The sequence below is a fragment of the Asterias amurensis genome, chromosome 7 (assembly GCF_032118995.1).
Source record: "Asterias amurensis chromosome 7, ASM3211899v1".
NCBI lineage: Eukaryota > Metazoa > Echinodermata > Asteroidea > Forcipulatida > Asteriidae > Asterias > Asterias amurensis.
In genome coordinates this window covers 1,451,847-1,478,515 of record NC_092654.1, presented here as the reverse complement: position 1 = coordinate 1,478,515, position 26,669 = coordinate 1,451,847, and the positions used below count along the sequence as shown (strand labels likewise).

At 41.8% G+C, this 26,669-nt stretch overlaps 2 protein-coding genes and 1 long non-coding RNA gene across 4 annotated transcripts; 1 reads left to right on the top strand and 2 right to left on the bottom strand.

Annotated features, from left to right (window-relative positions):
* The first annotated feature begins 2,170 nt into the window (after window positions 1-2,170).
* On the top strand, window positions 2,171-20,228 carry LOC139939327 (acyl-CoA 6-desaturase-like). The gene is made up of 11 exons (XM_071935114.1): window positions 2,171-2,277; window positions 3,604-3,825; window positions 5,198-5,293; window positions 6,556-6,753; window positions 7,698-7,799; window positions 8,208-8,394; window positions 9,116-9,192; window positions 9,377-9,474; window positions 18,167-18,343; window positions 18,744-18,869; window positions 19,424-20,228. The coding sequence occupies exons 1-11, from the start codon at window positions 2,269-2,271 to the stop codon at window positions 19,473-19,475; spliced, it is 1,344 nt and encodes a 447-aa protein (XP_071791215.1). The 5' UTR covers window positions 2,171-2,268; the 3' UTR covers window positions 19,476-20,228.
* Window positions 14,630-17,050, bottom strand: LOC139939328 (uncharacterized). Its single transcript, XR_011786284.1, has 3 exons — window positions 16,900-17,050; window positions 16,068-16,153; window positions 14,630-15,406 (listed from the first exon to the last, which is right to left on the bottom strand). It is a non-coding gene; the product is annotated as an uncharacterized lncRNA (long non-coding RNA).
* Window positions 20,229-20,415: 187 nt separating the features above from the next.
* LOC139939326 (2',3'-cyclic-nucleotide 3'-phosphodiesterase-like) lies at window positions 20,416-26,476 on the bottom strand. Of its 2 annotated transcripts, none has more exons than XM_071935113.1 (5): window positions 26,161-26,476; window positions 25,105-25,314; window positions 24,287-24,436; window positions 23,664-24,027; window positions 20,416-22,990 (listed from the first exon to the last, which is right to left on the bottom strand). In XM_071935113.1, the coding sequence occupies exons 2-5, from the start codon at window positions 25,300-25,302 to the stop codon at window positions 22,338-22,340; spliced, it is 1,365 nt and encodes a 454-aa protein (XP_071791214.1). In that variant the 5' UTR covers window positions 25,303-25,314; window positions 26,161-26,476; the 3' UTR covers window positions 20,416-22,337. The 2 variants fall into 2 exon arrangements, with proteins under 2 accessions (XP_071791214.1, XP_071791213.1); XM_071935112.1 differs by having other exon boundaries at window positions 20,418-22,990; window positions 26,152-26,476.
* Between the last annotated feature and the right edge of the window lie 193 nt (window positions 26,477-26,669).

Sequence of the window (26,669 nt, the reverse complement as noted above, 5' to 3'; positions counted from 1 at the left end):
ATTTTATTAATTTTGGAGTACTATTTCCCACCAGCTAGACACTAATGAGAAAGTTATCTTTAACAATTGGTGCCTTTACGGAAAACATTCTAATTGTTTGTAAATATTATGAATTGCTTTTGACATCCCCGCCCAAATACTGTGCAAATATTAAAGGAACACGTTGCCTTGGATCGGTCGAGTTGGTCTTTGAAAAGCGTTTGTAACCGTTTTTTATAAAATGCATATGGGTAGAAAGATGTTATAAAAGTAGAATATAATGATCCACACAAACATGCCTCAAAATTGCGTGGTTTTCCTTTTACCTCGTCGACTAACACGTCGGCCATTTATGGGGGTCAAAATTTTGACTCCCATAAATGGCTGACCATGTTAGTTCGCACAGTAGAAGGAAAACCACGCAATTTCGAGGCAAACTTGTGTGGATCATTGTATTCTACTTTTAAAACATCTTTCCAACTATATGCATTTTATAAAAAACGGTCACAAACGCTTTTGTTTTGACCAACTCGTCCGATCCAAGGCAACGTGTTCCTTTAAATTTATATTTCAATTTAGTGGGATAAGTTAATTGTATAACTGTTATCGGTGTTAAATAATGTGTAAATGTACTCAGCTTTCCAACCAGTTGGACACTTTTTACAAGAAAATTTGTTGCTTTTGTTTCTCAAGATATTTAGAAGTATAAAAGTGTTAGAGTTTTGTCTTTGTAAATTGGTCATTTCACAAGGGGCAATTTACAGGCAACCAGTTTCAGGTAATCTCAAAGAAGAGAATCCATTTACATTTGAATGTTCACTTATCATTTTAGGGGATCGTAAGACATTTGAAAAGTTACTCATGTGTCTTCGCCACTTTTTGTGTTTAAGCAGATATATGAAATTGGGCCAATTGTTAAAGAAAGAAAGTATTTAAAACTCAACCCATTTTATATGTTTAACCTTCATGAAATCTTATTATTGTACTTTAAATGTTTTTGTAGAGATTTTGTGTATGTTTGCCCTTGCATTTGGTTTGAAGTTTAGTTGGAAGAATTAATTTGGAAATTGTTTAACAATTGTGAAAATCATTTTTTTTATAATAAGTGCCGTAATTAAAAACCTTACGAAATCGTAAGCAAATTGTCTAATTGCAAATTATTGTTGACAGTTAAGTCTGGGGATTATCCCCCTGTGGGCCAGACGATGTTTTAGTTTATTTGTTTGCCTTTTTTTAACCTTGGATTAAACATTGGAGAATGTTATCTGATTTTAGACTTTTGTTGGGAGTCTCCGATGCAAAAAAATAGCTGTTTTTTTTTTTTCTTTAAAGGCAACCGTCTTCTTTAATCTGACTTTTCCAGCATTGAGGATCCTATTCCCTCTAAACGTTCTTTTTGATATAAAGCTCCAGGGATTACCAAAAGGTGAAAATACTACAATTAAAACCTTTTAGATTTCAGTTTCAGACCCTTTTGTCTCCCAGGGTTTCTTATCCCAGATTAAAACGTTTATTTTGACCATTTGACTTTATTTTATTCGATGTTGTTGTTGCAAAGTTACAAAGCAAAATACAATAGACAAAATAGAAATAAAACAGTAAAGGGAACTTTGTTTTCCGGAGGGAGCACAACAAAAGTCAAGGACTTGGTGTCATTATGATACAATGTATTGGGTGAATATTGGAAGACAAAACAAAATGGCCGGCAAGAGGAAAACAAAAACGGTTGAAGGTAGAGCGCTTTGAACTACCTAGTAATTTTTTTAGTCGGGTTTCAAATTAAAATTAAAATTCATGAGCAGATGTTATACCAAAGAACGTATTCGTGCCCGGTTAAAATGGTCATTTCGAAAAGTAAACTTAATCTAGTTTGCATTTCCTTTCTCCACAACCATGTGCGATTAATTTTGGAAAAGTTTTACCGCTTTAAAATTAAAACCAACTAATTTATATAGTAACATGGCGTGATCACGCATCGGATGGGTGGCGTAATTACATTCGCTCTATTTGGCAAATGAAAAAAAAGGGATTTATGTAAGAATTCAAGGACGGATGGCCGCTTTGTTGTTGTTGAAGTGTTTGCAGGAGGTGCGATAACAAGAGGCTGCCTAGTCAGTCAACCATCAACCCCCCCCCCCCCCCCCACCCCGGTCTCTACTCAGTCCCAGGGGCTAGCCAGCGTGTGTGCCAGGTGGACTGCTCTATCTGTGAACGGGCGGGTGATCATTGGGATCAAGGGAACATCTTTCCTACATCAAATCTTGAGAGAAAACATCGCACTGCTGGTATATGGTAAAGGTAAGTTTGCGCCTGTTTTCGTATCACAATTTGTGTTAATTAAAACCTGAAAAACTAAATAATTTCCGGTGCTGGATTTTGATGTTGACCGGGATGCGACCGGGTGTGACAGTTGGGCGAGTTTCCATTGAAAACCTACCCGTGGTTGCATGCGTGGAGCAAGGTGAAACCATTTTATCTATGGTGAGGGATGTAGGCTGGCCCTGGTGATTTCCGGGCTATGAAAGGTGTTTTCTTTTCAACAGTATTCGAACTAATTACCTTATTTTTCTCTCTTTTTCTTGATGTATATATGCGGTAACCCTTCTTCTCAGGTAAGAACAAATTCAGTGGTTTTGGGGCGGATAATAATTCAGACAATTAATCTGTAGCTGCTGGGCAAGTTTTGTAAATAAACACAAGACCTTAGACCTTACATAATTACTGATGGGGCGCTGTAATCCTTTTTTAAAATTGTGACTCACTAAATATGGCTGAAGAGTGCCAAGTTATGTCTAGACTATTGTATAACAGAATTAATAAGTAAAGTACCTACTCATCTCTATGTCAGCTGTTTGTTGATACCATTGTAGGCAGTAGAGATAAGATAAACTATTGTTGAATGCTCTCTCCATTGTTCACATTATCACAAATTATGTCACTTTAGCCCAGGTAAGGTTGGACTCCTCTGTCACTTTAGTACTCTGGTAACACACTTGGCTTTTGTACCGTGCCCCAAGCCTGACTTTTTAGGCCTGGGATTTCATTTTCTTGTGCTACCACTTTGACATCAGTGATATATAAAAACAAGGAAGGTTGGTAGTGGCAGCACTTTAATGACATATGCCCAAAGGTAGGCAAGAGGTATAGAGACGTGGTAGCTCTAGACTAATTGGAGACTTTTGCGACGCTGGTGGCAGCAGACATATTAACTGTCCCTTTTTCGCAAATGCTGGTGTGTGTGCGTTAGGTGTGGAATTAGGTGCATTGTGGTCTAGCTGGTGATCAAATTTGCTCATAAGCTAGACCACAATGCACCTCATTCAACGGTTGGTGCTTGCGGAATGGGTGTTTGCGAAAAGGTTTATGGCTCACTGCATGCACATGCTAAGTATTGCGCGCGTAGTCCTGAGCATGCGCACTACTGGCGAGAACTTTTAAAAAGAACTGTCCAAAAATCTCCAATTAGGGCCTACATAAAGGAAGTGGTAGCCAGTGTAGCACTTTAAGATACAAGGAAGTGAGCTGGACTAAATTACATGGCCTATACTAGTGGTAGGTCATGATTTCATAAAGGTAGTGGTAGCACTTTTTAAGACTTGATGCTTACTTTTTTTCATTTCAAAGGAAAGAAGCTTGGATGGAAACATGGGTAAAGGTCAGCAGGGTCAGAGTTCAGCCCAGGTCAGCAAAAAGAACACCTATACCTGGGATGAAGTGAAGGAGCACAGCAGTAAGACGGACAAGTGGGTGGTGATTGAGAATGGGGTTTATGACGTCTCAAAGTGGGTGACTAGACACCCAGGAGGGTTCAAGGTTCTGTCTCATTATGCTGGGGAGGATGCAACGGTGAGTTTCTTGGGGTGTTAGTGAAGAGGGACAAGTGGTTTGTGATTGAGAATGGGGTTTATGACGTCTCAAAGTGGGTGACTAGACACCCAGGAGGGTTCAAGGTTCTGTCTCACTATGCTGGGGAGGATGCAACGGTGAGTTTCTTAGGGTGTTGGTGAAGAGGGACAAGTGGTTGGTGATTGAGAATGGGGTTTATGACGTCTCAAAGTGGGTGACTAGACACCCAGGAGGGTTCAAGGTTCTGTCTCACTATGCTGGGGAGGATGCAACGGTGAGTTTCTTAGGGTGTTGGTGAAGGGGGACAAGTGGGTGGTGATTGAGAATGGGGCTTATGACGTGTCAAAGTGGGTGACTAGACACCCAGGAGGGTTCAAGGTTCTGTCTCATTATGCTGGGGAGGATGCAACGGTGAGTTTCTTGGGGCATCTTTCTTTGGGCGATGGAAGAGGGAAAAGTGGGTGGTGACGTTTTTAAGCCTTAAAGGCTGCAATAATTTGTGCAGTTACAGTCTGTTGAGAAATTTGTCCGTGAGAAATGTCATATTTGGTTACTATTTATTTTCTTAATTCTGGTTGTGAAGCAAATGACTCACAGATAAGGGAATTTCATAACTGTACTAGAAAACCCCTTAGAGAGAAGTCAAAGTTTGAGTTTTAGATGTGGGAGGAGAACCCAAATGAATTAATCTAGGGATAGGGTTTGAAAACCCAATCCACATAGTGCCTCCAACAGGATTCAAACCAGGGTTCTTAGGGTTGGAAGGCAAGCACACAATCTGACCCTTAAAGTTTGTTGCTATGGACCTCCATACGCTTTAAAGACAGTGGACACTATTGGTAATTGTCCAAGACCAGTCTTCTCACTTGGTGTATCTCAACATATGCATAAAATAACCAACCTGTGAAAATTTGAGCTCAATCGGTCATCAAAGTTGCGAGATAATAGTGAAAGAAGAAAACACCCTTGTCACACGAAGTTGTGTGCGTTTAGATGGTTGATTTTGAGACCTCAAGTTCTAAACCTGAGGTCTCGAAATCAAATTCATGGAAAATTACTTCTTTCTCGAAAACTTTGGCACTTCAGAGGGAGCTGTTTCTCACAATGTTTTATACCACCAACCTCTCCCCATTACTCGTCACCAAGAAAGGTGTTATGCTAATAATTATTTTGAGTAATTACCAATAGTGTCCACTGACTTTAAAGTTTGTTGCTAATGTCTTGAGTTCTAAAAGAGCTGTTGCTTTGATGCTTGCTTGGTTTATTGTGTCTCACACATGTCTTGCTTATAGTACACATACAATGTAAGATATATACTTGGGTCTAATAGGCTCTCTGAAGGTTTTAAAGTTTTATTTTCTTTGATTTGCAGGATGCCTTTGTGGCTTTTCATCCAGATAAGGAACTTGTTACCAAGTATTTGAAACCACTTTGCATTGGATCTTTGGAGAAAGACAACAAACCAAAGGTAGAAAAACCAATCTCGTCGAACTTCGTCCCAAATTTCTTGCGGTACCCGCTGCCAAAACATAGGATTCGAACTGCCTCTAGCTGCCAGGCAACCTCGGTAGTCTAGTTGGTAAGACACTGCTCTAGAATTGCAAGGGTCGTGGGTTTGAATCCCACCTGAGTAACATGCCTGTGATATTTTTTTCACAGGACTTGGGAAAGTACTGAGCATACAGTGCTAACACACATCAGTGTATGGGTAAAAACCAAAATTAATATTTATTATCACTGCTGCAAATTTAACATCTATTATAATTTATTTGTTATTAATTAGTTAAATGGTTTCAAATGATTGGTCCTTTTTTGGAGACCCCAGTTGGCCGTGGTGCCCTTTCTCATGCCCTAGTCGGCCTTTAAATATTCATTTGTTAAGTCCAAAGTGGCCTTATCCTAAAAATGAGGCAATTGCTATTTAATAAGAGATTTTTGGATGGTCCTTTTTAATAATAATAATAATAATAAACCGTTCTTTTAAAGCGCATTACACACGGAGTCCCAATGCGCTGTGCAAAGTCAGAAAGAAAAAAACAGACAAAACTAGTTGGAGTTTAACAAGTGAGTTTTGAGAAGGCGTTTGAATTTATCCAGAGTTTTAGCGTCTTTGATGTTGCGGGGGAGTTTGTTCCAAAGAGTAGGAGAAGACGTAGAAAATGCACGCTGGCCGTAAGACTTAGTAGAAGCGGATGAACAGGCAAGTAGAGATTGTGATTGAGAGCGGAGATTTCGAGAAGGCTGGTATTTGTGAACAAGTTCTTGCAAGTATGTAGGTGCGTGGCCATGGATACAGCTGTATGTCAGAAGAAGGGTTTTGTAAGCAATCCGTTGTCTAACCGGAAGCCAGTGCAAGTCCGAGAAAATAGGTGAAATGTGGTCACAGGTTTTGGATCGTGTGACCAATCTGGCTGCTGAGTTCTGAACTCGCTGAAGTTTGGAGATTCCGGTGTCAGGTAGACCGAGAAAAAGACTATTACAAAAATCAAGGCGGGATGTAATGAAGGCGTGAACCAGTTTTTCCGTGGTGGATTTGTCAAGAAGATTGCGAATTTGTCCAATTTTGTGTAATGCGAGGTACAAGGATTTTTCACAGTCTATCGCCAATAGTGCACATGCTCGGACCTTTGCCGGGATGTTCAGAGCTGCAAAAAAGGAGCGTTATGTCTGCTGACACCAACGTCTCAAAAGTTCCCCATTGATTTTGCCTCTATCGGTTTTTATTTCCAGAGCTCCATTGTCACAGACATGAGGAACCTTCGGAGCAAGGTGGAGCAGCTAAACCTCTTGAAACCCAATCTCTGGTTCTACGCAGCTCATCTCGGTCACATTCTTGCCCTTGATGTTCTCGGTTGGTTTGTCATGTGGTACTTCGGTACTGGCTGGCTCCCTTACCTCACTTCTGCATTTTTACTTCTTGTAGTTCAGGTACGTGAAATATTTTGTCTGAAATTTGTTTTTCTTCAAAATAATGTCTCATCACATCTGGGCCCACTTTCATAAAGCTGTTAAAGCAATGCTTAGCAAATTTCTTTAGTAGTGCACCAGTTGCAAACTTTATGGAATTTTGGCTGGTAACCAGTTTCTGTTAAGCAATATTTGTCTGTGCTCAGAGCAAGTGGTTTTGCCAAAAGGCTTTAAGAAGATGTGCTCTGATGGGGTGTCGTGGCCGAGCGGTTAAGAGCTCCGAATTCAAGCTCTGCTGATTCTGTTCAGCAGAGTGTGAGTTCGAATCCGGGTCGTGACACTTGTGTCCCTGAGCAAGACACTTAACTATTATTGCTTCTCTCCACCCAGGGGTAAATGGGTACCTGTGAGGGCAGAGATGGTTCTTGTGATTGATTTAGCCGAGTAGCGTATTTGTTGCACGAGGCTGTATGCTGTATACTCCCCAGGGAGCTGAGATGGTTTAAGGAGTGAATTAAGGCCCAGTGACCAGGGGTAATATCTTGAAGTGCTTTGAGACACCCGTAGGGAGTGAAAAAGCGCTATATAAAATCTCAATATTATTATTATTATTATACATAAATCATAGTGAAACAATGTCTTATCACCGAAAAAAAACAATTTCACTAGGCCTACATGAGAGTTTGAAAGTGCCAGAACAAAATATTTTAAATATCCGGGGTGTGCATACAAAATTCTATAGGTGCCAAGATTTTGGATGCAGCCAGACACATTTTTATTACAAGATGGAGATACAACGTTGTAAACTGACACAAAGATATTTGCTTTCTAGTGATTCTAAAGTAATAGTACAAATAATTATGGCAAACGAAATTCTCAAAACTATTCCTTGTATTAAATGGCCACTTGTTGCGGAATTATCAACCAGTCTTTTAAACTTCAATTTGTGAAAATTTCTTCCATAGGGTCAGTCAGGATGGTTTCAGCATGACCTAGGTCATCTTTCCGTCTTTAAGAAGTCCAGCTGGAATCATGCGTTGCATGGCTTCATCCTTGGTGGAATGAAGGTAAAGATTATTTTCAATTTGATTTAGTTCATAAAAACATGATTCCAACCCACATCGTGTTGACTTGGCTACCACAGCTTGAATTCGATGTGCTAGACTGCCTTGGCTGACACGCCCTGTAAATCTCGGAGCTGACAACTCAAACAATAAGATTACAATATTTTCTTATCATATTAAAAATTCTCCAAGCTCTCCCCCATTCAATCCAATTTGTTTTCAATCCAATCAACATTTATTTCCATATTGGTTAAAAAAGGAGAATAATAAATAAACAATTCCGACATAATAACTCATAATTTCAGCTTCATATTACAGCAACTTTTCAGTAACGGCTTCCAATATTTCAAATGAATCCAACTTCATCATACTAGCATTTAAACCTGAAATATTTAATTGTTTTCCCCTCAGGGCTCGTCCGCTCACTGGTGGAACTACCGCCATTTCCAGCACCACGCTAAGCCCAACATCATCATGAAGGACCCAGACATCAGGATGGAGTATATATTCATGCTGGGTGAGAAGCAGCCCGTTCAGTGGGCCAAAAAGAAGAAAGGTTTTATGCCTTATGATCACCAACAGAGCTACTTCTTCTTCAGTAAGTTGCATTTTGATATACCCTTTTGCTCAATGTCATGCAGCCATGTTACTTGGCGGAGGCAATTGCCTCTGGTCGCCTTGGTGCCCTTTGAAATATTCCAATAGAAATTTACAATTGTGTCATAGAGGTGCCGTTTATCAAGGGCAAAATGCCTTTGTGCACTTGGTCTTTCAAAAATAAAACATCAGGCCTGTTGATGAAAGTATTTCTACTTTGAATTTTTATTTCTTTTTTCAAATTCTATTTCTTTGCTCAAATTCTATTCTATTGCTAATTTCTTTGATGATGATGAATTTGGGTTGGGAGGGAAGTTGTTCCATTCACTGCCTCCTTGGTAATAGGGTACCCTCTACAGTTTGCTAAGGAGTGGACTCTTTGGGAAGCAGCAGGAGATAGATCACCTTCAGGAGGCACAGATTGAATGGCTTCCCACCTGGCACCCCCAAACAAAGATATAGAGTAGACAAAATAGGATTTGCCAATATTAGGGCTAGATAGCTCAGTTGGTTAAGCGCCAACACGTTAATCCAGAGGTCGCAGACTCAAGCCCCACTCTAGTTAATCTTTCTTCGTTCAAGCCAAACTTGATTAAAATTTAACCAGTTGGGTTTCCTTGTGGTTTATTACATTATATAATTTAAACAATTGTGAAGTCAACAAAATAAAGTTATCCTGTCTAACTCTTATGACTGCATTTTTTCCCTTCTTTTTCTGACAGTTTTACCACCGTTGTTGCTACCACTGTACTTTCATTATGAATACACTTCGCACATTCTGAGGAAGAAAGTCTGGATCGTAAGTTGGAATTGCTACACTTTTAACAACGGCCCAATGCCCAATTCAGTTATTGTGATGCAGTCATATTGCACTCGTACTCCAAGTTTTAATGTAACTGGAAAAAAGTATCTAAAGAAAAACAGTAGAATTAGAATAGTTTCAACATCGAAACTTAATGTTTTTTTTGTATTTCTCTTTTCAGGATGTCTTCTGGATGGTGTTCTTTTTCACCAAACTCTTTGTGACCTTTGGCCCACTTTTAGGCGTATCTGGTGCTTTCTTTTTCTACTTGTTTGTCAGGTGCTTATATTTTTAGTCAAAATGGATTGGGACCAACTGCTTTGGAGATTTTTAAAAAGATGATTTGTAAAGTAGGGTTGCACCAATTTTATATTAACATATGGATATGATATTCTTGATAAGCCTAATTTAGCTTGAAGCAATGGGTCCAACAATTGGTGATAGTCTTATTTGGTTTCTACAATAGACGGATCCAGTAGGCTCCGCCCACGACGCATGTGTGAGCAAGAACACGTGGGCCTCTCCAATGCCTTTCTGCACAACTCTGCCGCGCGCGCCAAGCAGACGCACACGCATGTCGGACCTTAGTGTCGGACCTTTGTTGAGTTGTGATTGGTCAATACGCAATGGGGCGGGGCTTAATGGATCGGTCTATTACCTTAGATGAGCTAGGGCGAGCTAGGCAGGGAGCATCATTAAGGGGAAGGGTATGGGCTAGGGCGAGCTAGGTAAGGGGTATGATTGGGGGAGGGATGAGCTAGGGCGAGCTAGGCAGGGAGCATCATTAAGGGGAAGGGTATGGGCTAGGGCAGCAAGGTAAGGGGTATGATTGGGGGAGGGATGAGCTAGGGCGAGCTAGGCAGGGAGCATCATTAAGGGGAAGGGTATGGGCTAGGGCGAGCTAGGTAAGGGGTATGATTGGGGGAGGGATGAGCTAGGGCGAGCTAGGCAGGGAGCATCATTAAGGGGAAGGGTATGGGCTAGGGCGAGCTAGGTAAGGGGTATGATTGGGGGAGGGATGAGCTAGGGCGAGCTAGGCAGGGAGCATCATTAAGGGGAAGGGTATGGGCTAGGGCAGCAAGGTAAGGGGTATGATTGGGGGAGGGATGAGCTAGGGCGAGCTAGGCAGGGAGCATCATTAAGGGGAAGGGTATGGGCTAGGGCGAGCTAGGTAAGGGGTATGATTGGGGGAGGGATGAGCTAGGGCGAGCTAGGCAGGGAGCATCATTAAGGGGAAGGGTATGGGCTAGGGCAGCAAGGTAAGGGGTATGATTGGGGGAGGGATGAGCTAGGGCGAGCTAGGCAGGGAGCATCATTAAGGGGAAGGGTATGGGCTAGGGCAGCTAGGTAAGGGGTATGATTGGGGGAGGGATGAGCTAGGGCGAGCTAGGCAGGGGGCATCATTAAGGGGAAGGGTATGGGCTAGGGCGAGCTAGGTAAGGGGTATGATTGGGGGAGGGATGAGCTAGGGCGAGCTAGGCAGGGAGCATCATTAAGGGGAAGGGTATGGGCTAGGGCGAGCTAGGTAAGGGGTATGATTGGGGGAGGGATGAGCTAGGGCGAGCTAGGCAGGGAGCATCATTAAGGGGAAGGGTATGGGCTAGGGCAGCAAGGTAAGGGGTATGATTGGGGGAGGGATGAGCTAGGGCGAGCTAGGCAGGGAGCATCATTAAGGGGAAGGGTATGGGCTAGGGCAGCAAGGTAAGGGGTATGATTGGGGGAGGGATGAGCTAGGGCGAGCTAGGCAGGGAGCATCATTAAGGGGAAGGGTATGGGCTAGGGCAGCAAGGTAAGGGGTATGATTGGGGGAGGGATGAGCTAGGGCGAGCTAGGCAGGGAGCATCATTAAGGGGAAGGGTATGGGCTAGGGCAGCAAGGTAAGGGGTATGATTGGGGGAGGGATGAGCTAGGGCGAGCTAGGCAGGGAGCATCATTAAGGGGAAGGGTATGGGCTAGGGCAGCAAGGTAAGGGGTATGATTGGGGGAGGGATGAGCTAGGGCGAGCTAGGCAGGGGGCATCATTAAGGGGAAGGGTATGGGCTAGGGCGAGCTAGGTAAGGGGTATGATTGGGGGAGGGATGAGCTAGGGCGAGCTAGGCAGGGAGCATCATTAAGGGGAAGGGTATGGGCTAGGGCGAGCTAGGTAAGGGGTATGATTGGGGGAGGGATGAGCTAGGGCGAGCTAGGCAGGGAGCATCATTAAGGGGAAGGGTATGGGCTAGGGCAGCAAGGTAAGGGGTATGATTGGGGGAGGGATGAGCTAGGGCGAGCTAGGCAGGGAGCATCATTAAGGGGAAGGGTATGGGCTAGGGCGAGCTAGGTAAGGGGTATGATTGGGGGAGGGATGAGCTAGGGCGAGCTAGGCAGGGGGCATCATTAAGGGGAAGGGTATGGGCTAGGGCAGCTAGGTAAGGGGTATGATTGGGGGAGGGATGAGCTAGGGCGAGCTAGGCAGGGGGCATCATTAAGGGGAAGGGTATGGGCTAGGGCGAGCTAGGTAAGGGGTATGATTGGGGGAGGGATGAGCTAGGGCGAGCTAGGCAGGGAGCATCATTAAGGGGAAGGGTATGGGCTAGGGCGAGCTAGGTAAGGGGTATGATTGGGGGAGGGATGAGCTAGGGCGAGCTAGGCAGGGAGCATCATTAAGGGGAAGGGTATGGGCTAGGGCAGCAAGGTAAGGGGTATGATTGGGGGAGGGATGAGCTAGGGCGAGCTAGGCAGGGAGCATCATTAAGGGGAAGGGTATGGGCTAGGGCGAGCTAGGTAAGGGGTATGATTGGGGGAGGGATGAGCTAGGGCGAGCTAGGCAGGGAGCATCATTAAGGGGAAGGGTATGGGCTAGGGCAGCAAGGTAAGGGGTATGATTGGGGGAGGGATGAGCTAGGGCGAGCTAGGCAGGGAGCATCATTAAGGGGAAGGGTATGGGCTAGGGCGAGCTAGGTAAGGGGTATGATTGGGGGAGGGATGAGCTAGGGCGAGCTAGGCAGGGAGCATCATTAAGGGGAAGGGTATGGGCTAGGGCAGCAAGGTAAGGGGTATGATTGGGGGAGGGATGAGCTAGGGCGAGCTAGGCAGGGAGCATCATTAAGGGGAAGGGTATGGGCTAGGGCGAGCTAGGTAAGGGGTATGATTGGGGGAGGGATGAGCTAGGGCGAGCTAGGCAGGGAGCATCATTAAGGGGAAGGGTATGGGCTAGGGCAGCAAGGTAAGGGGTATGATTGGGGGAGGGATGAGCTAGGGCGAGCTAGGCAGGGAGCATCATTAAGGGGAAGGGTATGGGCTAGGGCAGCAAGGTAAGGGGTATGATTGGGGGAGGGATGAGCTAGGGCGAGCTAGGCAGGGAGCATCATGAAGGGGAAGGGTATGGGCTAGGGCAGCAAGGTAAGGGGTATGATTGGGGGAGGGATGAGCTAGGGCGAGCTAGGCAGGGAGCATCATTAAGGGGAAGGGTATGGGCTAGGGCGAGCTAGGTAAGGGGTATGATTGGGGGAGGGATGAGCTAGGGCGAGCTAGGCAGGGAGCATCATTAAGGGGAAGGGTATGGGCTAGGGCAGCAAGGTAAGGGGTATGATTGGGGGAGGGATGAGCTAGGGCGAGCTAGGCAGGGAGCATCATTAAGGGGAAGGGTATGGGCTAGGGCGAGCTAGGTAAGGGGTATGATTGGGGGAGGGATGAGCTAGGGCGAGCTAGGCAGGGAGCATCATTAAGGGGAAGGGTATGGGCTAGGGCAGCAAGGTAAGGGGTATGATTGGGGGAGGGATGAGCTAGGGCGAGCTAGGCAGGGAGCATCATTAAGGGGAAGGGTATGGGCTAGGGCGAGCTAGGTAAGGGGTATGATTGGGGGAGGGATGAGCTAGGGCGAGCTAGGCAGGGAGCATCATTAAGGGGAAGGGTATGGGCTAGGGCAGCAAGGTAAGGGGTATGATTGGGGGAGGGATGAGCTAGGGCGAGCTAGGCAGGGAGCATCATTAAGGGGAAGGGTATGGGCTAGGGCGAGCTAGGTAAGGGGTATGATTGGGGGAGGGATGAGCTAGGGCGAGCTAGGCAGGGAGCATCATTAAGGGGAAGGGTATGGGCTAGGGCAGCAAGGTAAGGGGTATGATTGGGGGAGGGATGAGCTAGGGCGAGCTAGGCAGGGAGCATCATTAAGGGGAAGGGTATGGGCTAGGGCAGCAAGGTAAGGGGTATGATTGGGGGAGGGATGAGCTAGGGCGAGCTAGGCAGGGAGCATCATGAAGGGGAAGGGTATGGGCTAGGGCAGCAAGGTAAGGGGTATGATTGGGGGAGGGATGAGCTAGGGCGAGCTAGGCAGGGAGCATCATTAAGGGGAAGGGTATGGGCTAGGGCGAGCTAGGTAAGGGGTATGATTGGGGGAGGGATGAGCTAGGGCGAGCTAGGCAGGGAGCATCATTAAGGGGAAGGGTATGGGCTAGGGCAGCTAGGTAAGGGGTATGATTGGGGGAGGGATGAGCTAGGGCGAGCTAGGCAGGGAGCATCATTAAGGGGAAGGGTATGGGCTAGGGCAGCAAGGTAAGGGGTATGATTGGGGGAGGGATGAGCTAGGGCGAGCTAGGCAGGGAGCATCATTAAGGGGAAGGGTATGGGCTAGGGCGAGCTAGGTAAGGGGTATGATTGGGGGAGGGATGAGCTAGGGCGAGCTAGGCAGGGAGCATCATTAAGGGGAAGGGTATGGGCTAGGGCGAGCTAGGTAAGGGGTATGATTGGGGGAGGGATGAGCTAGGGCGAGCTACCCAGCAAACATAATAACGTGCCCTGAACGTCGCTATGACGTTATTTGAATGTTGGGAGAACGTTTTTATTTAACGTTGTACGGACGGATAAGTGTGGAGTTTTGTCAACGTCTAGATAACGTCGCGTCATGACGTAATATAATAACATTGTGAAAACGTTAAATCTTCACGTTTTGATAAAGTTATTTCTGAACGTGATTGTGACGTATTTATATAACGTCATCAACAGGAAAAACCCAACGTTATAAAAACGTTATTAAATGCTTTAAATAAATGTAAATTTATCACAACAAATCAAGACACATGCATACCAAAAGTGCTTTTGGCTCTCTTAACATCTTTAATTGCATACAAATCATTTCATAGAAAAGACTGCAAAACTTTAAAGCATGGTTAAATATAACTCAAAATGCGTTGTATAATAAAAATGGCAAAGATGGAGATTTACAGTTAAATGGTCTGTATACGTTTGGCAATGACTCTACAAATTCAAGGCAATAAAAAACAACTGTATTGTCAGAAGTTCAGCAGCTGTAGGTAGTGTAATGCATTTTGAGAAACGTTTAACTTCGAAGTTCTCCGGTTATAGAAAAAACAGATCACTTTTTATTCCCCAAAATTTAGATCTAAGAAATATTCTTCCTGTGTGGAAATAATCGCCCCGTTTTTTCCCGGTGAAATCTCCAAAACACAAACATCTTTTGAAGTGAAATATTCACAGAGGGTTAGTTTTATTGTATTTATCTACATGTATATATTATATTATATACACATACAGTAAGTTCCATACCATTGTTACTGAAACTCACTGCTTGTTCAAATCTAGTTGTAGATACATCGTACCATAAAACTAACCTGTGAAAATTCATGTGGGAAGAATATATAGTCTGCAATTTGAACACCCAATCTGAGAAGCGTTTCTGGCAGAAACACTCATCAGCTTCAAAATGTTTTTCCAAAACCACATTACTTCAAAGTGAACTGTTTCTCAAAATGTTTCTTACCAGGTAATTTTATTGCCAAATGTATAAACAACCCTTTGAAAACAAACGTTTTTAAAGTTAACTTTAAACACAGTTCCAATTGTCTTCAGATTTCAAAAGTAAAAATACAGTGCCATTTTAATGAATACCCACACAAATTGTTTTTGGTTTTTTTACATTTGGATGGAGCAAAATCCAGTGTGAATGGCAAAGTTGTTGAGGAGGAATGTTGAATTTAGAACTTTTTTGAACATATTGAATAATGTTAAATACTGTTCTTGTTTAAATTTCTTCATTTAGTGCATCTACGTTTTTAAATCAGTAACAAAAGCTCAGCTTTGAGATAAAATGTTAAAAAGGGTTTGGGGAAAAAAGGATAGCAGGCAGCAAGTGGTACACGGCAAAATTGTCGATGGATTAGTCAGAATCACCAAGGGTCACCACATCCGAAAAGGTAGGTATTCCTCAACAAGGTTCCTAAATGTAAAAGAAAATGTGAAACAAAGAGAAAATTGAGTCATTTTGACCTTTCCCACAAAATGTGTACATGTATTTCCTTTATCAATGTACACATGTATATCGGTTCATCCATGTCGGGTCAACAAGAACGAGTTTGACATTGTTATTTTCTAATGTATACATCGTGAAACATACAGGGGTCGAAATTAAGTGTATTTCCATGGTAGTCAGCAGGGCTAGTGACCAATAATTTTTAGTAGCCCTGATTAGATTTTGGTAGCCCGAAAGACACATTATGTCCCGCGTCACGGCTCAAACTTTACAATACACCAATAACATAGTTCTTTATTGTTTGTGATGATGATTTTTGCATTATTTTTCCACTAGCCCGTCGGGCTATCAAGCTGGAAAAATGAGTAGCCCGGCTGTAAATCTGGTAGTCCCGGGCTAGCGGGCTAGTGGCAATTTCGACCCCTGAACATAACTGTCCATATGTACCTGCACAATATCAAAATGTCTATGGACTGAAAACATGTTCCATTAATCTTTGTATAGGATAGTGAATACCTTTTGTCTTCAAGCTATCTAGTTTTTTTTTACAATATAATAGGCGTTGCCAACATTTCCATTGAGAGTATTTCACAAACAAAGCTACATCATGCACATGTAATTCACTCACCTGTACTTGGGCCCAACTTTTGTTGTGGGGAAATTTTTAGGTGTCAAGAAGATGAGATGGCCTCCTCTAACTTTTTCAGCAAGCTCCTAAAAGTAAAATAAAAACATTTTTAAGAAAAACATAAAGTAATTGGGGTGGTCATTCGAAATGGTAAAACTAAGCATTTTCATTCCTTCTACCCAGTACCCACATATTGTTTGTCTCAGCTAACAAAATTAACTGTAATTGATCAACAAATCTTTTTTTAAATGCTGCCGTTTCATTAAAAAAAGGTAAATCAATCAACATTAAAAAAGCATCAATCATGCTTCACTATTCCATATATGCTTTCTGAAAAAAAAAAATGTTGGTTCCTTTCAGTTACCCCTTAATTACTCCTTCAACAATATTAATTATATATATAAATTGATTAAATACTTTTCCTTTTACCGTAGCTGATTTGTGGAAAGAACAATAATAGTAACACACACAAATTGTGCCCTCATAAGTAAGCATAATAATATATTAAATTAAACATCATGGCGTCGAAAAGCAGTCAATTTTCATCAAAAATCTGTGGTTCACAATTATTCTACTCGGGGACAAAGGATACACAGTAAACAGGTGTCAAAGAGCACGGAGGAAGACTAAACACGAAGATTGGTTGGCCGTATTCTAGCTACCTCTGCCATTGTATGTGTAAAAATGTCTCATTGTATTGTTGTCTGGAGATGTACACACGACGTACATGAATGATGACATATACAGACAATCGTGATAACCAAAGAAAATACTTGTTTTTTTACGGAAAACACAATAAGATAAAGTGAGTTTTTGTATGTAGAATACTTACCATTGTCGAGAAGATGACAACTTAACAACCGATGTAAATTTGGTCGGCGTAACGTACAGGCTAGGAGAAGAATACGACGGTTGAACGGCGGAAGTGCAGCATAACATTTGAACAATCCCCCACAATCCTCCGCGCGGATTGTAGCCTCGTACTTTATATGAGAATTTACTTTTTTAATAATTGTATGAAGTTTTTTATTATTAATCTTTTTGTTCTTTACTAATACCTATATGAATGTCTTTATTTTTTTTTATTTGTAAAATATTACCATAAAATAATATTATAATAAAAAAATATTATTTTTTATTGAAAACGTTTTGTAGAGGATCTCTGCATGACCGCGGTCATCTGCCTCGTGGTACAACGTTGATACAACGTTATATATGTACGTTGCCCACGTGCCCCGAGGATACACGTCGTGCGACACATGCCAGTGAACTGTCAAAACACTGTTCGGTAACTTTGTTAAAACAAGTTTCCACAACGTCCCATTATCAGACGATGAAAACTACGTCGTTGCAAAGTTAGTTGTACGTTGCCAAATAACCTGACGAAGGTACAACATTCAAGCAACGTTGCCAAACAAAGCTAAAGTGACTTTATTAAAACGTTGTGAAAACACAAAGCCACAACTCTCAGATAACGTTTTGACAGAACATTCACATAACGTTTGTATATGACGTTTAAAAAACGTTAGACAAAAGTTGTATCTAAGTTATGGAGTAACGTGACGAAACCAAAACCTTCTGACAACGTTGCATAACAATATTCACAGGACTTTTTTATACGATGTTAAAACATAACGTTTTTATAACGTTGTATTTATGTCATTGTGTAACAAGACCAAACTGCAACCTTTTGGCAACGTTGTAGGTTAGTTGTGTTTTAGTTGGGAAGCAACATTACCAAAATACAATTTCACAGTAACGTTACGATGACGTTACGTGTTTGCTGGGTAGGCAGGGAGCATCATTAAGGGGAAGGGTATGGGCTAGGGGAGGGATGAGCTAGGGAGGGGCATGATCACGGGAGCGAGGGAATGGTTTGATTGGGGGATGGGTGATCAAAGTAAGGGGGTCTATTAGGAGAAAGGAAAGGTGTATGGTTCGGGGGAAGGGGTGAGGTTCTGTGATGTCACAATACAAACAACTATGGCGATACTGACAACCCGTCTTAAGATGAATCTTGGGGTTTTGTGAAGTAGCTCGGGTTGTCTATACCTCATTGGTAAATTTTCTGAATTATTTTCGCATGTTTTCATTTCCAGGTTTATGGAGAGTCATTGGTTCGTGTGGGTCACTCAGATGAACCATATACCCATGAAGATTGACTATGACGATAAGAAGGAATGGTTACCAATGCAGCTACAGGCTACCTGCAATGTAGATCCGTCGTTCTTTAACGATTGGTTCACCGGGCACCTGAACTACCAGATCGAACACCAGTAAGTTTTTCATACTATAAACAAAAATGCATCTTACAACAAGATGGTTTTGTCCCTTTTGTCGTCATTTTTCCAGTGTCATCTGATTGGTACCTATAGTATGATTGGATTGTTGGTGATGCATGAATGAGGGAACTGGAGCTTGTGATGCATGGGAAACCAAGCTAATCCGCATCATCAGTACTTGCTGCAGCGTGCAGCATCATAGTCCAGCTTTCTCCTGAAGTCGTTGAGAGCATACTGATTGAAAAAGCGAGTTGAAACCAACGCTCAGAACCACCCCATTTCATTTAGAGATTATCGTTATGGTGTTCCCGCAAACCTGTCTATATCCTATTTCCACCATGCAAAGTTTCAAATCCTACTAATTTTTTATATGTTTCGTTTGTCCTTTTTTCAGCCTATTCCCCACCATGCCGAGACACAACTTTCACAAAATAGTGCCAGACGTCAAAGCTCTATGTAGAAAACATGGACTCCCGTATCAAACTAAAACACTGTTTTGTGCTTTTGCTGACATCGTGCGGTAAGTAATCATTGTCCATGTTGATGAAATTTTCTTAAGAAATCAGTGTATAGTATTTGCTTTTCTTGAGCTTTTTCCAGTGTATAAGGCCGATACACACAAATTACAGATTTTTGTTTTGTTTCTTGGCTTTTGCCTCACCCTATGTAGACCCCTTTCACAATGCGGAACGCAACTCCTAGGAAAACTTGACTACCATTCCCATCATTTTGAGAGTAAATTTCTTAGTGCACAATTTTGACCCTAAAAATGGCGGACAAGATAGGCATGTGTAAGTTCGCTGCGCATTGTGCATGGGGTCTGTATGCCCCATCTCTTCCAGCTTTGTTCTTACGGCTCGACTTCATGAAGTCATTGGCCTGCCTTATTTCTTTTTGGTCCACCAGGTTTGGTGTTGGGCGCGGAGCCAACAACTCCAGTATGTTACAAAAACCACTAAATGCAAACAAAAAAATTAATTGGCCTGATGTTACAACACTAGCAGAGTCTTTCTCAAAGGCTGAAATGCTACAAAATGCAACAACAATTAAAAAAATGTGTGTTTATTTTTTCAGGTCTCTGAAGCGATCGGGTGAGATCTGGCATGATGCGTATTACCATACCTAAACAGGAATACACTTGAGTATGGTGCGCTAGACTGTTCGTTTGATCATGCTAAGCATAAAAATGGTATATTTTTAATTTTGAAAAAAGTAGATTTTTGATGAATTTGTCCAAATGTGTCTTTCTCTATTAACATTAACAAATTTTATTTCTTTATTCTGCTTCTTATACCAGCTCAGTTGTCTATTTTATACTATGTTTTTAATTGTTTGGGTGTTGGTCTTGAATCATGAGGTCACCTCTGGAGAGGCCGATGCTTTTTGGAGACCTCTATCCTGTGCACTTTCAAATTATTGCAATTGTATAATGTACTATATGCAGTATATTATATAGTATATTTTATAGTTAAAAGTATATTATATAAAATATATACTATATTTGTATGGTATTGTGTTTGTGTGTGATGGGAAAAATTAAATCAGAAGAATTTTTATAAATATCAACAATAACTGGACATATACCAGCAAACCTATATTTCTTTAAATTTGAGCTAGTGAAGGCATTTCATTGTGAGAAAAAAATCTATGAAAAAATTATCTCTAATCTTTTTACAGTTTTTTTGTATACATGTGGGAAGAAGTGGAAGGTGCATTTAAATTAGGACAATAAAGAAACAATAGATTGTGTAGAAGAAAAAATTCAATGTTTGGTTTTGTTTTTTAAAAATTTTGTTTTATCAATCTCAGATCCATGTTTGGGTAATTTTCTCAGGCTTGTTTTTTTTTTTCTGGCATAAACATTTTTGGGACTTTTGGTATTTTTATCAAGTTGAAATATTACAGCTTGGTGATACAATGATGTTTTAATTATCTTTTTGGCAACATTTAAAACTTCAACAGGTCTATGTCAATGCTAAGTTGTAAATTTCACAATTTTACATTGTCTCAACTTAAGTGTTGGCTTCAAGTGCAATGTTTTTGATAATAATAATAATAATAATAATAATAATAATAGTGGCTTCTTATATAGCGCTCAGGTCCATCACGCAGAGACACTCATGGTGCTTCAACATTATAAACCCTGGTCACTGGGCCTTATATCATTCCTTAAACCATCTCAGCTACCTAGGGAGTGTACAGCCTGTGCCGCCAAATATGTAGCGCAATCAAGGCTAATCAATCACAAGAACCAACTCACAGGTACCCATTTACCCCTGGGTGGAGAGAAGCACATATAGTGAAGTCTCTTGCTCAGGGACACAAGTGTCACAACCGGGATTCAAACCCACATTCCCCTGAACAGAATCACCAGAGCTCTTATTCACTCGGCCACGACACCATGATAAACTAGCATACGAATGGTATATAACTAAATAAGAAAATCAAACGATGGATGATCTGATAAAAAGTTTCAAAGTAAGTTTTATTGCATCAGCTTCGATATTCATTAATATAGTAAACGCCATGCGTTTTACATGCTGGAATCGTTTGAATCAAAATGTAACTTATCAAAAATTTATTTGTTTTAAAAACTAAAAAGAAAATTACTCTAAAAAGGCATTTAGCAAATTGCTTGATTTTTTGTGTGTGAAAATTCAATTAAAGGTTTGTCAAAGATTGGAGGTACTTAAAAACTAAATTTTTGGTAATTTAAAAATTGGGAATTTTTCATCTATTAAATGGCAAGATAAGAATAAATATAAATATTGCTTTACAATTGTATTTTTTATTCTTCAAAAAGAGTTTTTGTAGAAATCTGCATTAACCTCATTAAAAAATAATACAAATATGCAAATTAAATTAATGACCCGAAGCATTTCGATCAAGCCAAGGTCATGACCGACCTCATTACATTTAATATAAATATTTAAGTATTTAAATATATAAACATGCATTCAAAAAGTTTTTAATTAAAAACATACAACTGTCCATCCGGGTATCAAAAAAAATAGATGGTGAAAAGTTCCATTTCGAACTTTGTTATTGATTTCACAAGATCGAGTGAAAAAAGTTATGCCCACTGTTTATTTCTTTGGTGACGATTAAAACACAGCTTTGCATAGTGTGAACAAATAAGAACTATAAAGGCTAAATTGTAAACTGCAGGTACAACCATGTTTAAAATCTCTTTTGAGGGCGAATTGGGTTTGAAAAGAGCCGATGTGGTCTCGACGTTTCAAACAGTATACCCTTCTCCTGAAGACGAGCAGAGTAAACTGTTTGAAACGTCAAGACCACACCAGCTCTTTTCAGAGCGAACACTCTGACAAAATAATAATAATAATAACCCATTTTTAGATAGCGCTTTTCACACGCGGAGGGCGTCCCAAGGCGCTTCACATTATTACCCCTGGTCACCGAGCCTTAAATCACCCCTTAAACCATCTCAGCTCCCTGGTGGGGAGTATGCAGCCTGTGCAACATTAATATGCGCTACTCGGCTAAATCAATCACAAGAACCATCTCAGCCCTCACAGGTACCCATTTACCCCTGGGTGGAGAGAAGCAATTATAGTTAAGTGTCTTGCTCAGGGACACAAGTGTCACGACCGGGATTCGAACCCACACTCTGCTGAACAGAAGCACCAGAGCTTGAGTTCGATGCTGTTATCCGCTCGGCCACGACACCCCATAAAAGAGATCTTACACATGGTTGTACTCGTAAGTTTACTATTTAATATTTATAGTTACTTCTTAGATACATGTACTTTCACTAGTTGGTGTTCAGGACATTGTGCTGATTACATGGCACAACATCTCCCCCCCCCTTTTGAAGTCATATTGCATCACTCAACTTTGTGTTAACTTTATTTGCATACAGTTTCATTGTGATCAATATTGCTCATATTTAAACAGAGAATAGATGGTTGCTTAAACAAATTTGTTTGGTACTTTCACAGAAAAGGAGAGGCTATAAATTTTAAACCTAATACCAGCCGCTAAATAATGCCCCAATTTTAAGCGGTTTCTCCAAATATATGGCCCAGTTACCTTCTCCATAGCAACGGGCTATTCCACCGGCAAGCTGGAGGGTGGGGATGTCCTTTGGTTTGTCACGAGCCAGCAGTTCTTGTTGAATGATCGTATTTAAATCGATGCCCGTCTGAACTGCCGAGATGTTCACTCCCGTGCCAAGAGTAAGGTGAGCCCGACTTCCAGGACCGCAGGTCGGGGAGAATTCCTGAGGTCGCCAACCCTTGGGGCAACTAACCGGTTTGTCCACATTGAGCGTGTCACTTGTATGTGCAGTGATGACCTTGTTAGTCTTGACCAACGACCTTGAGCCGCCATTTGACTCTCTGTGTGTTTTGCTGGCCTCTTTACTATTATCGTTACCCCAAAGGGCAAGTTCATCTTTTGTGAGACGAAGACGTGCCCCAAATGTTCGAGGGGTTATCAAGAACCCTATAATGGATAGGCTGTACGCTCCGCCTGTGTTCTGCTTCACGGCTGATGAGGTGGCATATTGCTTGGAACCAGTCCGGTTGCCGTAGTTACTGAAGAATGATGTACAATGAAGTAATGTGGGACCCGTCAATAACCCTTTGAGGGAGAAGTAGCGCCCGAAATCCAAGCCACCTGAGGCGTAAAAAATAACATTTAAAAAGGATCAAGATAATAGTAACAATATTAATATGCACATTTACCTTCAAAAAGGCGCTCATAGTCCTCCAAAAGAAGAAAAAAATGACAAAACCCATTTAGTCTGTACAGTCAATAATGCAGAAGAATTAAGCAGGGGTGTTTATAAAAACAAAAAAATGATATTGCCTAACGCCACAAGGGGGCACTCCGACGGCCACTTCAAAGTAAGGGCAAGTTAACTGACTTGGGCTATTGACCAAAATCAACTGCCACCAGTGGCCTGTTGCAACCTACTCCTGTGGCTGAAACAGGGTTACTCCCTTCACAGTCCATAAGGATGTAGGCATGGGTATCATCCACTAGGAGCCTGGCTGATAGAGCAGAATGAACTACCTTCCCAACTTTTTACGAAGCGAATATGGTTAAGTGTCTTGCTCAAGGCCAGCCAGAAGCGTCATGACCGGGATTCGAACCCACACTCTGCTGCTGACAACACCAGAGCTTGGGTCCAGTGAACTAAACCACTTGACACACCATGATAATGTAGGCAACATTCTTGTAGTGAGTCTTGAAAGAGCTGAGAGATGTGCTGGACTGAATCATTCATATTGACTGACGAACAGGGTAAGAAAACCGCCCTCTCCCCAAAATAACCTGTAAATATTACCTGATGAATTGTGTGGGCAACCTGGAAGAGCGAACTTGTTGAATATCTCCACAAACTTTGACTGTTGCAAACATTCATCGTAAAGTGTCTTCCGGTGTCTTTGGACGTCCAACGAGATATTATAACCGAGATACCAGCCATAGAACAAAGGATACAGCATCTTGGGCGTCTGTAGTAGCACGTTGCTCTCTCTTACTTGTAAAACGTTCCCTCCGTCTTCCCTCACTGTAGTGTTGGGCTGAACAACCACGGTTGTGTAGTTGTACTGATGCGCCATGGAAAAGTATTTCTTCAGGTCTTTGGATGGGTTATCCGCGTGGTCCACGACGATAACCCGGACGTTCTTTTTACAGTTTATTTCAACCTGTGTTTGGAAGAATGACACAAGAATACAAAACTGTATTTTGTGAGAGATCACCTAACATGGACAGCAAATTCAAGGTCAGGGCTACACGTAACAGATTTTGGCTATCGACCCAAATTAACTGCCACCAGGGGGCAGGTTGCCACCTACTCCTGGGGCTGAAAGTTGAAACAGAGTTACCCCTTCATAGTAAAAAATATAAACTGTGTTATTTCCAGAACCAAAGGTTGAACAACATTAACAGACAAACCATACATACCTCTTGAAGGCAGTTTTGATCAGACACATCAACTGAGGTAGTTTGACTCGAACAGCAAAAGACTGAATTCTGACTGAAGGTATCCACGATGGCTTGAGCAAGAGCAGACCTCCCTCGGCCAGGTGGTACGCCTCTTAGAAAAAACATCACCTTAAACCAAACAGGGAGAAATGTAGTAATTTATAACATCACATTTGGCGAGACACACAGCAACACATCTGTGAACAAGAGTGACCAATACTTCATCAGACATTCTTGTTTTACTCTTTGTTGAGTTTTGTGTAACGGGAAAATGGATGGTAATCTCTAGTCTTCTTGGTGTTATATTTAAAGAATGGTAATTGTCAAAGACCAGTCTTCTCACTTGGTGTATCTCAACATATGCATAAAAAAACAAACATGTGAAAATTTGACCTTGATTGGTAATCGGAGTTACAAGATAACTATGAAAGAAAAAACACCCTTGTCACAAGAAATGGTGTGCTTTCAGATGCCTTTAACAACCAGTTTAAACAGGAGCTCAAGAGTCACAATGAACCAAATAGATTTAGAGCAACTGTAGGTCGACCCTAATAAGTTTTGGCATTGCCCGGCAATCCACACATAAAAATAATCAGATAATAATAGGCCCCAAACATACTCCTAGAACTATGATTTGTTTCCACTGTTGTCTACACTCTGTATTGTAGCGAAACGAACCTCATAGTTCTAAGAGTAGGCCCAAGTCCCTACAAATGATAAACTTGCACATGCTCCAACCAAGCCTAAGTATGAAGTCCATCAGACACACTCCAAGTGCAAAATCAACAATCTCTTACTTGTATTTCTGAAGAGATGTAGTTGATCGTAGTTGAGTTCTCCAAGAAGGGGTAATGCTGGCCTAGTTTGCTTAGCGTCGTTTCTTCCCTGCTTGAGGTTTCGTAGTCCAAGTTGGAGATAAAGATGAACATCTGAAGGAGGACCATTAAGGTGATGGTGCCCAGCACCAAGACCTTAGATGAAGGGTTTGGCAACATCCTAGTACCTCACTGAAAATTATTGTTAAAATGAGAAAATATAATTACCTGATGCAAACTTATTACCAAACAACAACCAAAAGAGTATAAATGCAAAGAATAGTTAATGACCCAACGTTGTGAACATCATTTCATTTCTTCACTCTTTACACCTGTTCATGGGTTAGTTGCGATAACGCAACCCTCCTCCCGATGGCGAAGAGGGGTTACGTTATCGCAACTATAAACAGGTATAAACACAAAATTTTAGATCTAGTTTTTTCGAAGAAGATTGGTTCATTGATCACTGCTTTTTTGTAAAAGAAAGTTTGAGAACAAAGTTGTCCCTTTTCCCCCATTGGTCATTACACAAACTTGTTTTCCCCAAAATGAATGACAATTATAATGAATGAAAATTTCCCACGGATGGAGGACATTGAAAAAAGGAACAACATTTATAAACAGAAAAGGTCATTGGCATTCCAGGGGTGGGTTTCACAAAGAGTTAAGACTAGTCTTATCTCGAGTTAGGACCAGTTACTCGTCCTAACTTAGGACTATCCATGCAATTTGTATATCTCCTAGGACTAGTCCTAACTCTTTGTGAAATCGACCCCAGGTCATATCTTGCTGGTTAAATATCCTATGATTAGTGTAACTTAAGTACAACTAGTACTAGCTGGTGTAAATTTGCCAAATAATTGTTTTATCAAAATCATTCTGCCATACATGTATTCACAAACTCAAACTTTCAAAGAACCACCAACATGACCAAGTCAAAGTTTCCTTATTTTATTAATAAAAAATGGCACACCAAAATAAAGTGACCAAGCATTAATTATTTAATGGAGATGAAAATGCTTTACTTACCACACTCACTTTTTGTTCCAACCAAAAAACTAACCATGAATGAAGATCAACCAACATATGGACAAATCTGGCGGTGTCGCCGTGCTGACCCCAAACTGCACCGGTCTAGCCCGTGGGTGAAATGGAGCCTCTGCCCCCGGTATAAGCCTTCGCCTAACACGCCCCTCCACGACCCGAGTACGGAGACAAAGTTGGCAGTAGAAAAAGTTCAAGTTCGTCACAACATCACATCCTAAAACAACCAAATGATACTTTTAATAACAATGTATCTGATTTGTAACACATCAGATGATCGACCTGTTTATTTATTTCTTCCGCCGGACCATTCGGGGGGGGGGGGGGGGGGCAAAAGAGGTCAAAATACACCACCTTTGACGTCATATCCAGCCAATCACATTCACTTTACGACAACTTGACATGACCCCTTTCGGAAAGTGTATTCGTCTGGTCCACGCCTCACTCGTGCTGAAGCGAATGCAAGGCACTCTATGTATCATGTATGGGCGAAGCGAAACCAG

What these genes read in the sequence shown, in the direction of transcription:
- LOC139939327 (XM_071935114.1), top strand. An exon ending in TTTTACTTCTTGTAGTTCAG is followed by an intron (nt 6,754 to 7,697) that starts GTACGTGAAATA and finishes TTTCTTCCATAG; the next exon opens with GGTCAGTCAGGATGGTTTCA. An exon ending in ACAGAGCTACTTCTTCTTCA is followed by an intron (nt 8,395 to 9,115) that starts GTAAGTTGCATT and finishes TTTTTCTGACAG; the next exon opens with TTTTACCACCGTTGTTGCTA.
- LOC139939326 (XM_071935113.1), bottom strand. Translation starts at nt 25,302, where the DNA reads ATGTTGCCAAACCCTTCATCTAAGGTCTTGGTGCTGGGCACCATCACC. An exon ending in ACATCTCTTCAGAAATACAA is followed by an intron (nt 24,437 to 25,104) that starts GTAAGAGATTGT and finishes GTTTGGTTTAAG; the next exon opens with GTGATGTTTTTTCTAAGAGG. An exon ending in TTGCCCACACAATTCATCAG is followed by an intron (nt 22,991 to 23,663) that starts GTAATATTTACA and finishes TTTACGCCTCAG; the next exon opens with GTGGCTTGGATTTCGGGCGC.